General features: G+C 39.8%; 1 protein-coding gene across 6 annotated transcripts in view; it reads right to left on the bottom strand.

Annotated features, from left to right (window-relative positions):
* Nucleotides 1-13,868, bottom strand: part of TLE4 (TLE family member 4, transcriptional corepressor) — a 148,219-nt gene that overhangs the window by 71,790 nt on the left and 62,561 nt on the right. For 4 of the 6 annotated variants that reach the window (XM_057548757.1, XM_057548761.1, XM_057548762.1 and 1 more), the window contains 2 exons: nt 4,303-4,507; nt 3,022-3,038 (listed from right to left, as the gene is read on the bottom strand). In XM_057548757.1, the coding sequence (XP_057404740.1) occupies nt 3,022-3,038; nt 4,303-4,507 (222 nt within the window). The remainder of the gene's footprint in view (nt 1-3,021; nt 3,039-4,302; nt 4,508-13,868) is intronic. The other 2 variants (XM_057548758.1, XM_057548760.1) reach the window with 1 other exon arrangement.

The following is a 13,868-nucleotide window of genomic DNA, read 5'->3' as shown; positions in this document are numbered from 1 at the left end:
TAGGTCCATATTTACATTCTCCATCCTTGTTGAAAAGCTTCATATACAGGTCTGTAAATAACAGGCTTAGGAATTAACTTGGCTACTGGAGCTATAGAAAACAAAGTAAATAAAGCCAATAGCATTTGGTTTAGTGGTCACAGAACTTCCGAGAAAAGAAAAGGAAGAAAAAGGCCCAACATTTTAACAAGGGAATTTCTTTCATTTTTACTTGATACCTAAAGGTAAAGCATCTTAATTACCTGAATCTTTACAGTAAGTTTAAATTTATATTTTATAAGCTATTCTGAAATCTGCCCTGTTTAATAATCTGTAACGTCAAAAAAAACATTTTAAAGTGTCTCTCACAATTAAACCCATCCACAACCTTGCATAAATCAAAATTTTGCTACCATAACAAAATGTTACACTGGGGCTGTATAACATTGCCCACATCCTCATTACATGCAACACTAATTACTACCAGCAGATTCAGAATTTTCTGCACATTAGAGGCTTTTAGAGGAGCTATAAAAAATTTCAGGCACCATTAATTTAAATTTGTATTGAAATTTCCTTTTGACAGATGGCCAAAAATTACTTATTATTTAGAGTACCAGAGCTGCCTGTTTGCACATTAGAAGAGGAAAGGGAAAAATTAAAAGCAAGAAGGAAATTTATGTCACGTTCATTACCTGTTAAATGTTAAGGAGCATTATCCTGCATGAATAAATTATTTCATACAAGCCCGACTCCAGCTGCAGGCAACTGGCATGCTCCGGATGATAAAAACCATCTCTAGTCACACAGCAGACAATCATAAAAAGCCCCTCTTAACCAGGAACCACTTACGGGAGGATGAGGACGATCGATGGAACAGGCAACTAACTGCTTCTCTGAGCATCACAGAACACATTTACAAAAATTAGTGAACTATTTCACCTTGCAAAGCCACAGGACAGCCCCAAACCTGACACAACACGACTTCAAATTCAAGAACGGTACCCAAAAAAATATCTATTTATAGCTACCAATCCATAATAAATCAAGGCAAAATCATCCATCTCCATTTCCTTTTGTTTTTCCCCTGGATTCCAAGCTATATAGATACTCACTCCCAGACTCATCCTGAATGATTATAGATGATTTCAAAATATACCCTACTCTGACGTTGAGGGACTATAAAATGTAATTGACACAAAAGTGTGCACTGGAGTATAAATATTTTCACAGTCTTCTGGGAGTGGGGCATGAGAGGAGGCTTTTGTTTAGTTCGCTGGCCTGCCTGAAGGTATGTATTTATCATATGAAGCAGGGAATGTTTATGTTATTGGCCTCAGAATAACTAGACAGGCTTTCCAAGGGCTGCTACCAGCAAATCTTGGTCAATGCATCTACTTACTACTTCCTAAGTACATCTGTGTGGAATACTTACTACACTCTGATTAAGAATGCTTTTTAATTTAGGTACTGATGTTCATATTATACAACAAAGTACACAGCTGTAAATGCATAATTAAATAATTCAATGTGTGCAGTTCCAATTGTAAACGTTGACATTTCTATGGGTGTGCAGATACCCTTTCAAATTACAAAGATTCTTGAAGGGTAAAATAGATACATTTTATTTTCCACCATTTAATGACTTTGGGGAAAAAAAACCCCTACTTCCCTTGTATTATAAAAGGATGAGGAATAAAGAGGCATTCAAAGTGACAGCACAGGTGGTTTCAGGGGAAGATTTTAGTCTCTGTATACGTAACTTCATTAAAAACTGCAAGAGAGGACTTCCCTGGTGGCGCAGTGGTTAAGAATCCACCTGCCAATGCAGGGGACACGGGTTCGAGCCCTGGTCCGGGAAGATCCCACATGCCGCGGAGCAGCTAAGCCTGTGTGCCACACCTGTTGAGCCTGTGCTCTAGAGCCCACGAGCCACAACTACTGAACCCGTATGCCACAACTACTGAAGCCTGCGCACCTAGAGCCCGTGCTCTGCAACAAGAGAAGCCACCGCCATGAGAAGCCCGCGCACCACACCAAAGAGTAGCCCCCGCTCGCAGCAACTAGAGAAAGTCCGCGCACAGCAACGAAGAACCAATGCAACCAAAAATAAATAAATAAATAAATAAATTTAACAAACCAAAAAAAACTGCAAGAGATGTAACTGCCTATGCTCAAAAACATTCAACTGTTGTAAAATACAAGAAAAGGAACTGACAGCATCTGTGCTTTGGCCAATGCTTGAGAACTGCCCTTGCTTTCTAATCTATACAAAATACAACAGCATGTGTAATACAATTATCCACAATACAGTAGCATATTTACATTGTGCCTGGCTCAAAAGTTACCAGGCAATTTCATATTTTACTCATTTTCTGCCGTGGTAGCCTGTTTTTCTTGTTTGCTTACTATATAAATTCAGGCATCCTTAGCATATACCCCATTATGGTATTACACAAGCACATCCAAATCATCAGGCCCTAACTACTTTTCCTCCTTCCCTACAACTTCTCTATAAAGAGATAGAGAAGGCAGATAAGACAAATGCAAAACCTAAGGAGAATAACTTGCTATACTGGAAAACAAGATGTCATTAAATTAAAAAAAAAAAAATCTTTCTGGTGAAGAAAAATGCTCTTAAATGTTTTGATAAAGAGTTTTGTAGGATGGAACTGTTTCCCAAAATGTTTATTTCCTTAAAAACCAATTTTTTCCCATTATTATTCATCTTATAGCCAAAGCTTAACTGAAGAAAAGCCGTTATTCTTTTTCACATGGCAAAGACATAATAAAAAGAGCAATGCAAGCCAGACCTTATAACTCAATCTTGGTCTATAAATCTGATTCTGATAGAGAAATGGGACCAATAGCTTAAAAAATCTCAAATGCACAACTGAAAGCAATACAAAAACGCAGTTTACCACTATTTGGTACAGCCCACCAAATCATCCTGTAAATCTCAAAGAATCCATTGCTACATTTATTCAAATCATTGAGAGCCCCCTTTTAAGCCATTCCTTCATCTGTAATTTTGAGTCCTACCTTGATGGAATCTCTGTCTACAGGCAAAACAGCAGCAAAGGCAGAGCAAATGGGAAGAAGGAAAAAAAGAAAAGTACCAGTTAGTTTACATAAAATCATACATTTGTCAAATTTGATCTCTGCTAAATAGTAAATGGCATAGTTGTCAACTTTGCTGTAAAGTTAATTATTAATATTACTTGACCAGATCCACAAAGCACCAATTTACCTTTGACACAATTTCAGAAACCAAAGCTGTATATTTGTGTTATTTATACTCCTTACTGACTTTTCCACTTATAGAAGTGTTTATAGACATGCCTCAGCTCTGGACCATAGCACTAAGATAACTGAATGATGCATAGTTCAGTGTTTCCAACATCAGAGATGGGAAATTTATGTTTATGTGATAAAAATCATCTACCCAAGATTATAATTCATGGTAATGACACTGAAACAAGAACAGATATGAGGTTTTAATTATAACCACACCCTTTTGACCAATGAACCACCCATGTACTACGTCAATTCCCACAAAGGAATGCTGGGAGAGACTTTCATTTGTTTTTCTGCCATTAACTAATAAAAACTACTAATAAGCACCATACAAACGTAAGAGTCACATCAAAATGTCTCTGCACCATCATCTATTTTAGTGGAGGGAAGAAACCAACCTAGAAGGAGCACAACTGGCCTTACAATCAATTATTTACGTAAACAGCTGTTGTTCTTACAGGCAGAGATGAGTTCATTTCATGCTTCTAAACAGACTGGGTGAAAGAGGTAGTTAAACCAACAGATTTCATTAATTTGGGCTGTACTTTCTCAATTACTAAGACCACTGAAATTGTTTTCTTACCTGCAAGATTCTCACTGCATTATATGTGATTTATAAATAATAATTGAGTCTGTCAAATGAGTAAATGATCAGTAAAATCCTTCCCCAAAATAGATTTGGTCAAAATTAGCTATTACTGCCAGTCACTACTTCAAACACAGGGCACTGTGGCACTTCATTACTGATTTAGACTTGGGGAACTTAGGGGGTAGCAAGGGATCAGAGGCAATAACCAGGAAATGCGTCCCCCCCCTTGCCTTTGGGAAGCACGTTAACTCTTGCCAACCACTACGGTATCACTTGGCAAAAGACTGCTTCCAATCATTAATTTACCTTCCAGGCGAAATCCTTTGTTTAGTTGCTGGTAAAACGAAATCCAGAAACAAGAATAAACAATGACATCCAGACCTACCCTCAGCAACAGGCAGGTAATGTCAGACTGACATCCCGAGAAAACTGCTTACCTCTTTGGTGATCATTGTCATGGTGCTTCTTCTCATCTTTAATTGGAAGGTGAGACTGGCCTCCCAGGGCACTGGAGAGGGCCAGAAGGCCGGCACTGCTACCAATGGGCGGGATGGCAGGGGGCTGCAGCCCCGAAGGGTGCGGGGTCAGAGGCACTGGCAGACCATGTCCATGTGATAAATGCTGGGCCTGGAGTTGTTGCTGCTGTGAGAAACGAGACAAAGATATTGAACTTGTTCCCTATATCCGAGACAGCCCCCAACAACAAAAGGAGAGGAAAGAGGTGCAAAAAATCCTGGAAAGCCCAGCACCCGTGAAGGAAAGATTTATTCTTTACATATATATATATATATATATATATATATATATATATATATATATAAAAGGGGAGGAGATGAATAATAGAGAAATGCTATCTTTTTTACTTGGATTTGGTGGTTTTGCAATGCACTGTAAATAACCTAATTTTTAAATAGTGAAACTAAGTTACTTTTAATAGATGAAATTAGATTTAACAAAGCATCTGTATTTTGGTCTCCAAAACATAATGCCTCACTATCATACAACTCTAATCAAAACATATACGTGACTAACTGTTAAAGCAGTTATATTGAAGAAAAAAAGCTTGAAAATTGAGAAAATTAGTGTTAAACAGTTCTCCCAGAACCACTACACAGCATGCGGCGACAGTTAATTTGAAAGAGAAAACCTGAATTAACAACCCAGAAAAGGAAACTGGTTGCAGCCACCGTTTTAAGCCCTTTAAGTGTCCTCAGCGGTACTTGAGCAAATTACTAAAGAAAATCTAATGTAGCAAGGCTTGGGTCCTCCTGTAGGCTTGCTCAATAATGCTGAAATAATTGGGCACTCTGTGCACGTTTAGTGATGCTCGAATGGAAAGCCAGAGGCCTGCCCTTGTACTCTTCTCCAGCGGCCGCCTCTGTGTTGTGACAGGTTTATCTGAGTGGGACTGTGACGCATGCACCAGTAACTGTACCGACAAGAGTTTAAAGTCATTTTTACCAGCACACTGGCAGCACATGGAGAAAGCCCTCGAGAGGCCGGAAGGGGAGTGCATGACCTCAGCCGAGGCCGCAGCAAGCTGGGCTCCAGGGAGCGAGGTGGGCAGGCCTTGCTGCCTCTTCCGGGTCGGGGGGGGGCGGCGGGGAGGGGTGGTGATGGGAGGGTATTCTGTTAAATATATCCCTCAACAGGGGCCCCACGCCAACCAAGACCCTGCTTAACGATGTTCCGTGAGAGCAAGTGTTGAGAAATGCTCAGACCAACTTCTGTAGTGATTACATTTTAATTAATACCTTTAGAATCACTTTTTAGGCCTATCCTGGGATAGCTAAACAGTCCCTTCTATAATCTTCTTTCCAAGTAGGACGGCACAAAATAGCTTTCTCAAAAATGTGTGGGGTGGCACGTTCTGCTCCCCTTCACTGGTAAGAAGCATCTTGAAAAAGATTTCAAAGAAAAACGTGAGGTTTTTTTTTCCTCCTCCCCAAATTACTTTTACTTCCCTTCTCTACCCCTCTGTATCTCTTCCTGTGTCTGACAATAAACGTCCAAAGGTAGCACTACTTAGTTCTTCTCTCCAATTGACCTGCACCTACTTTCTGGCTACATGCACTTAAAGTACAGTCAATAAAATAGTACTAACACTTTTAAGACAACTTTACATACATAAAATGGCAAATCGGAGCAGTAATAAAGACACTCCACCAACCAATGCCCACCCTAAAGTCCTGCCAACGTGCTACCTAAATGGAGAGTTCAAAATAATGTCGTCCTTCATTTGAGTGGCCAAAATCATGTTCGTTAATTCTTTATGTACTGTTACTTAGTTGTGACCAAAACACACGAGCACACAATAGTTTCTAAACATATAGAAAATAGGTCTATGAAGAAACAAGGCCTTCAGCTAAATATATGGCAAATTTATTTCAAGTCCTTGTTCTACTGAAATAGCCAGAAAAGTGCTCCAATTCTCCTTCTACTCTATATCCCCTAATACTTCATGTGCATGGGTCGGGCACGTAGCCACTTTCTATCTCAGATCAGAGTTCAACCAGCAAGCATTTATTAAGAGTCTGCATATGTCCCTCTTACCACCTTTCCTAGACTCTAAGCTCTGTGAGAGTCTGCAGCCGACACACACCCTAGCTAACTGCAGGCACTGAGACACTCATATAATATCTGAGCAATTAAAAAATATGTCTATTTCATTAGATATGAAAAAAAACCCCTCAGCCAAAAGCAATACTTTCAGTGGCCCAGGTGTTTCTTTTATTTTTGTCTCACAGGACCAAAAATAAGCACTAACAGCCTCATTTTCCTGTCCATCCAGAACTTTCCAAAGGCAAAAAACATACCCCTAGTCTGTAGCACATGCCATTCATAGTGAAGATGTCCTGGGTTCCTTACTTGTACTCTGTTCTACCTCAAAATAGCTCTAACACTAATCTTCTCCTATTCTCCATTGTGCCCGTCTTAAAGGAGGATCCCTTTCCCTTCTAAGGACCAGACTCCTCCCCCCGCATCATCTTTTCTTCCCTTCTCCCTTCGTTGCTCCACCAATTCTCCAACTTCCGGTCACCCCCACGTCCACCAGACAGGTGGTTCTGTCACTGATTTTGCTCTTCTGCTTGCAAGCCTAATTCCAGCATCTCTAGCACTGTGTTTAAGACGAATTGCCTACCTAACACTAAGAGAACTTGAGGTAGCACTTTTTCAGGAGGGGAAAAAAACCACTATATTTTAATCACATTTTGTGTCCTCCACTGCCCCTAACACAGTGCCTTGGCACATAATTGGCACTTGATAAATGTTTGTTAAATTTAATTAAATTAACCTTCTTTTGCCCTCTTCAGTTACTGGTCTGTGTGTGTGTATGTCTCTCTCTCTCTCTCTATATATATACATATCTCCTGTCTATGGAGAGCCAAATTTCTTTAAAAACTAGTGTAAATTTGCAGTCCCCAGTTCTTTTTTTTTTTTTTTAATTTTTATTTATTTATTTATGGCTGTGTTGGGTCTTCGTTTCTGTGCGAGGGCTTTCTCTACTTGCGGCAAGTGGGGGCCACTCTTCCTTGCGGTGCGCGGGCCTCTCATTATCGCGGCCTCTCATTGCGGAGCACAGGCTCCAGATGCGCAGGCTGAGTAATTGTGGCTCACGGGCCTAGTTGCTCCACGGCATGTGGGATCTTCCCAGACCAGGGCTTGAACCCGTGTCCCCTGCATTGGCAGGCAGACTCTCAACCACTGCGCCACCAGGGAAGCCCGCAGTCCCCAGTTCTTAACAACCCCCTCCTGTAGACAGACAGACAGACACAGACACACCCACACACCCACCTTACTCCTTAACCCCCTGTCATCTGGACTCCAGGCCCACCAATCTCAAAAAAACTGATGATGATTCAGATAGCTATTTTTTCAAGATGTCACAGTCATCTTTCTGATACACCTCAGCCAGAGCCAGCATATCCTCCTTAGGAAACTCTCCTCCACCTGCTTCAGGAACACTACAGTGATCGCCACAGCCTCTCTTTAGTTCTCTCTCTGAATGCTGCTGTTAGATTTCCTTCTCGGCTTTTCCTTGTTTGCTACAGAGGTAGAGTCCTAAACCTTTTGCTCCTTTCCCATGCTCCAGTAGCCCTGGTCTAACTTCTTGCCAGACAAGTCTACTTGGCAGTTCAGCATTACCTGAAAATGAAATGCTTAACACAAACCCTTAAGTAACTTCCACTGGCTCAAGTTATCAGTCACCACTGATTTGTTTTCCTTCTGTGCTCCTATATCCATCATCACCAGATCCTGTCAAATCTCAATTCCAGCATATTAGTCAGACCCTCATCATCCCATACTTTGATTAGCGCAAGTCTCCATTAGCTCATTTTGACTGTAATGAACCCACCCTGCATCATCACTGCCAGTATTTTTTCCTCAATTCATGGCCTCTCCTGTCTCTTAGAACAACCTCTCCATTACTTATCTAAGTTGTACTCACCCATCCTGCTCAGCTCATGTTTCACCTGTTCTGCAAAGGCCTCTCCAAACGTGCCATGTGTCTACTTACAGGACGCCCTGGATCATTCATTGGCACAGGCTGCCTCATAAAGGTACTGTTAACTCATCTTTTTACGGATAAGAAGACCTTGACCTGCCAAAAAGATTGTGACATTCTGGAGAGAAGAGACCACCCTCAGGACTCTTTGTACCCCTGGCACCTGGCTCACCACTATTTAGTCATATGGCCATATATTTAAAGCTTTTGGTAAATTAAATTTCTACTAAATAAAAGAGAGTTCCTATATATTCTTTACCCAACTTCCACTAATGTTAAAATGTCTTACCTACCCATAGAATTTATCAAAACTAAAAAAAAAAAAAAAAAAAAAACTTACATACCCAATTTACCAAAACTGAAAAATTAACATTGTACATTACTATTAATCAAACACAGATTTCATTCAGACTTCTCTTGTTTTCCATTAATGTCATTCTTCTGTTCCAGAATGCCACACTGCACTGAGAGGTTTTAATTTTTCACTTGCTTTTATACCAAAATTATAAAGCCCTTCCAATGATTTTATGAATAACAACATCCAAATTACAATAGTATCGTTAAACAGAATATGCCTTGAACTTAGGAGAGAGAGAGAAAACAAATGAGAGGGGACAACCATAAACCCATTTTACAAGTCATCCACTATACGTACAAAGTATCAAACAAAAAAGCACACTCAGGGCATCCTGTAGAAAGGAGCAATTTTTAGCAAGTGTTTAAAATATAAAACTTTCAGATAAAAATGAGATTAAGTAAGTTACCAAAAGGTAGATGATAAAAATATAAGACAGATATACTGAAATACTTGAGTAGGTTTTTAAATGTTTACATCAAGCAAATCGCTTTCTGTATTTAGTGGTCATTTTTAAATTTCTTTGTAAGTTTTCTCCTTAGAAACTGTCCTAGCAGCACAGTGACAGGTATAATTGATAATGATTACTGGTTAGTCAATAAAACCAATGTATTAGAGACCATCTTCTTTACATAAAAACAGTAAGTCACCAACAGCTAAACTGAACTTTACCCTTTACTCCATCAAAAAAAAAAAAAAAAGGCTTTATCAAATTACAAATAACATTCAAGAATTCAAAATTAAAAAGAATCTCTATCAAGGACTCTCATCAATAGAGAAAAACTTATAGCAGATTCCCTGGAAAAGGACTCAGGTTTCTCTGGATATTATGCAAGGAGCTGGGGTAGCATAATCTAATGGACTTCCCTATAGTACAGCAAAAGCTCGTGGATGTTTCCCAATGGCTTACTGTCCTCTGATCTCCACCCTGTCTGTGTTAATTACACAGCAATTAACCTGCAAAGGTTTACTTTATCCTATAGTCACCAAAGAAACATAAAACCTCTTGCTTTCTGAAGACAGAGAGAAAGGAAATGGATCTTAAGAGTACACCAGTTCAACACTGATTTATTATTAAAATAATTTAAGATAAATCACCACTCTAATCACAAAGCAGCAGGTTAAAAAATGCTTACCTTACAAGGAAAAAAGAAAACGATCAAGCCAAAAAAATAAAAAGAGGAGAGCATAGACTGCAGTACCACTTAAACATTAAAATAAAATACACTCTATGTAACCATAACTGAAAAAAAACCTACTGAGAAAGATACATATCTTGAAAAATTTCTTCTGACTGGGCTTCCTAGGTCATTACTATCTTGGGTGCCTTATTTAAAAAAAAAAAAAAGAAAGAAAAAGAAAAGAAAGAAAACACTCTCATATCAAACCAGGATACAAAATAAAAATCTTTTTTTCTTTTCCCTTGATGGGCCATTCAAGAGAATAAACATTAAAATGGAGTGAACTTTAAACTTAGGCAAATAAGTACTCCATTAAGGTAATTAATTTAATTCTGAAAAATAGCCAGTAATTAGTTCTGAAAATACACAGCAGTGAGGTAGTAAATGCAGCTTCAATTCTGTTAATAGCTTTTTACTGGAGATTCTGTAACAAAGAATTATCTCCTCACAGTTTCAAGTTTGGAATGAAGGGAGAAAAGAACCACTAGAGAATCAAGTTCATAGGAAATGTCTTTTGAAATGTCTGTCTGCCAGCAAAAACAGAAATTCTTTTTAATCAAATGTCCCCAACTGCTTGATGACGAGGGCTTGACTGGTCAATGACCAAGCAGGAAGCAGGGTGAGTGCAGAAGCTTAATCCACACAAATCCCTAGCAACTCTGCACAACTCCAACTGGAAACCAAGCAGAGGTTTTCTTGTCCACCACCCTTCATTTCTACTATGCTATCAACAGAAGCCTCCAAAAAAAAACAAAAAAAAACAAAAAAGCTTCATTCTTTGAAGCAATGACACCCGAGGAGCCATGAGCACACTTACTAACAGGGTGTGACAAATAGGACAATGGGCCCACTTGAAGGGGTCCTCACTGGCAAAACTTGAGACAATTCAAGCATCGTAAAGAACAGTAACTGTAGTAGATTACAACATAATTTTAAACCCAGTTGCCAGGAGTGGAGTCCACGGTACCACAAGAAAACAGGTGGAGCTGTGGGACATGCCACGAGGCCAAGGACTAGAAAATGGCTCTTCCAACCAGCTGGCCAAGCTAGGTGCACTGAACACGTGTGCCTTGATCCAAGCAGGAGACATTATTCTAGGGGACGAGTAAGGGCGGGAGCAACAGACCCAGGAGCTGGGCAAGAGAAGGCAGCAGACTCTGAAATGAAGCAGCAAGCACAGAAAAGGGCCCGGAACTGGGCTGGTAACTACACTCCTCGGACCGTGAGGGTGCGCGTTAGGAGGGACCCTGTCTGTGTGGGCTGGGCTGAGTCTGAGAAAGGAGATCCTGGATGATACGTGGGGATGCAACATCGTGAAGTGACATCAGAGCTACTGTCTGGAATCCTTACCATCTCTGTGAGCAAGAGCAGGTCACTTTACGATTTCAGACCTCAGTTCCTTCATGTAAAAAGTGGAAAGGGTTATAAAATCTACCTCCCCAAGGCTGTTGGGAAAATTATGAGATCGTGCATATAAAACCCTTAGCGCAGTGCCTGGCAAATAATAAACACTCAATAAATGGTTGCTGCTATTATTGGAAAAAGGTATCCAGAAGTCTATACCCACACACACACTCACTCATGGAAAACGAGGGGAAGGAGGAAGGGAGGAAGGCAGGAAAAGCTCTTCTTTACAGAAGAACATTAATTTAAAAGGAAAAAGAATTTAGAATTTACCACTTCATTACTCCAAATGTATTAACAGCGTCAACAGATATTAAAACCACTGGGTAAAATGTTGTTGGGGAACAGGTTATTCACATTGTCAAAGTATCATCCCAGATTACTAGCTTCGCCAACAATGTGATACAACTGGGAAACACACAGCATCACCCAGGTACACAACATCACCAAGGTCGTGTTTTTACTAAAAATACTTAACCTGAATCTAAACATCAGAAAACAATCAGACGAGTCCAGGTTGTAGGGCAGTCCCCCAGGCTGGCCTGGAATCTTCAAAATGCCAAAGTCATAAAGTGAAATCGCTTGGGGACTGTTTCTTGGGGGTGTGAGGGAAGACTGAAGAGACAGCACAACAAAGCCACTCTTGAATGTGAGTACCAGATTAGGTGACAACTGCTACGAAGAAAGACGAGCTCTCAAGGACTTTCTGTGGACAACTAGAGAAATACGAATATGAACTATACACTGGATATATAGAGGTCGTTAACTGTATCATGCTTATACTGGAAAACTGTTTATAGAAGATGCACACTGATACTTTAAGGGGTGAAATATCATGTCTCCCTGCCTCTTACTTTCAAACAATTTGGCACACACACAGAGTGTATATCTGTCTGTCTGTATGTATACACATTACAAAGCAAAAGTGACAAAATATTAACTGGTGAATCTAGGTGATGAGTACGCAGTGTTTGTTTTACTATTCTTTCCACTTCCCTGTAGCTGTAGAGGTGGGGAAAATAGGATGTGCCCGTCTAGACAGAAGATTGGGAGCTCTTGCTTTGAACAAATATCTCTAGCAAAAGCTAAAAGTTAAGTGGAGCCATAGAAAGAAGCAAGAATATAAAAAAGAACAAAGGAAGGAACTTTACAACCTAAGCTTATCTGTAATCCATTCCTGATGACTTACAACATGAGATTTACTGCAGGGGAAAGACCAGCATTTATAGCAACCCAACAAAGATTATCACTGCAAGGATGAGTTCCTCACACTAAAACCACAGATCTCTATGGTCCTCAAGATCTCTGGACTGGTCTTTAAGGGGAAGACAGGTAACAAGCGAAGAAGCAAATTCCATGAGTCCTGTGCCAAGGATTCCACAGTCTTAACTTGCGGTTTAACTCACAAAGTAATAACAGCAAGAAAAGGAAAGGACAAAAGTCCCCCAAACCTGAGTTATTATATTAACATTCCCATCAGAAATCCTATTAGAATTTTTTCTGAAATGGTCCATAGTTTACTAGGAGAAGTATTTCTAAGCAAATTAATAATAGAAATACATTTTCCTGGAGGCTTGTTTAAATTATTTAATGAATTTTTTGAAGAGATTTTAACACATTATCTTACTGAAACCAAGGCTTCTATTTTGTGTTGTAGTCGTTAAAGTTACCAAGCTAAGGGATCCTGCTCAGAAAAGCTTTCTTTAGTTACTTCACGGTATTCTTTAAAAGTAAAGCTGCATCTAAAAAGCCTATCTACTTCAAATTCTTCAGTAACCCTGCAGTTGACCTTAGAACTTTAGAAGTAGAATGCATCTCAGATGACAGCTAGATGAGTTGCTTTCCAACATTTCGACCACAACTCCTGTGTGTGAATGTTGTATATCTGCATAGAATAGACGTGTAAATGAAACAAAAGTTTAACAAATACCAAATACTATGTGCGGCACATTTTTATATTTTCTATTCTCTTCTTTTTTAAAATAAAAAATGTTGACTATTGATTTCACTGCATAGTCATGAATCTCAGGAACTGCAATTTGAAAAACACTGAACCAGGCTGTGATACTGTGATTTACAATAAGAAATATATATTTGGTCTTAGTTCACAGTTCCGGGCACAGGGCTCCAAAAATTCTAGGAATTTCCTAAGTGAAGAGAGCAATAAAAGGTGTCTTTTGTTATGTTAATGACGTGACTTTTGGAGGGCACTTGTGGTTGGGAGCCAGTTGCTAGGAGAACCAACCACGTGACCAGAAGGTTGGACCTTTCAGTCCCACGCATCAGACCTTCAGGGAGGGAGGGGAGAGTGGCTGGAGAGTTGAGTTCAATCACCAATGGCCACTGTTTTAGTCAATCATGCATATGTAACAACCCAAAGGACAGGGTTTGGAAAGCTTCCAGGTCGGTGAACACAGGGAGATTTGGGGAGAGTAGCGCACTTGGAGAGGTTGTGGAAGCTCTGCACCCTTTCCCCATACCTTGCCCTATGTATCTCTTCCATGTGACTGTCCCCAAGTTACATCCTTTTATTAAAAAACAGGTAATTTGGTAAGT

This window comes from Balaenoptera acutorostrata, chromosome 6 (genome assembly GCF_949987535.1).
Source record: "Balaenoptera acutorostrata chromosome 6, mBalAcu1.1, whole genome shotgun sequence".
NCBI lineage: Eukaryota > Metazoa > Chordata > Mammalia > Artiodactyla > Balaenopteridae > Balaenoptera > Balaenoptera acutorostrata.
The sequence above is the reverse complement of the archived record's forward strand: the minus strand, read 5'-3'. Positions and strand labels throughout refer to the sequence as shown.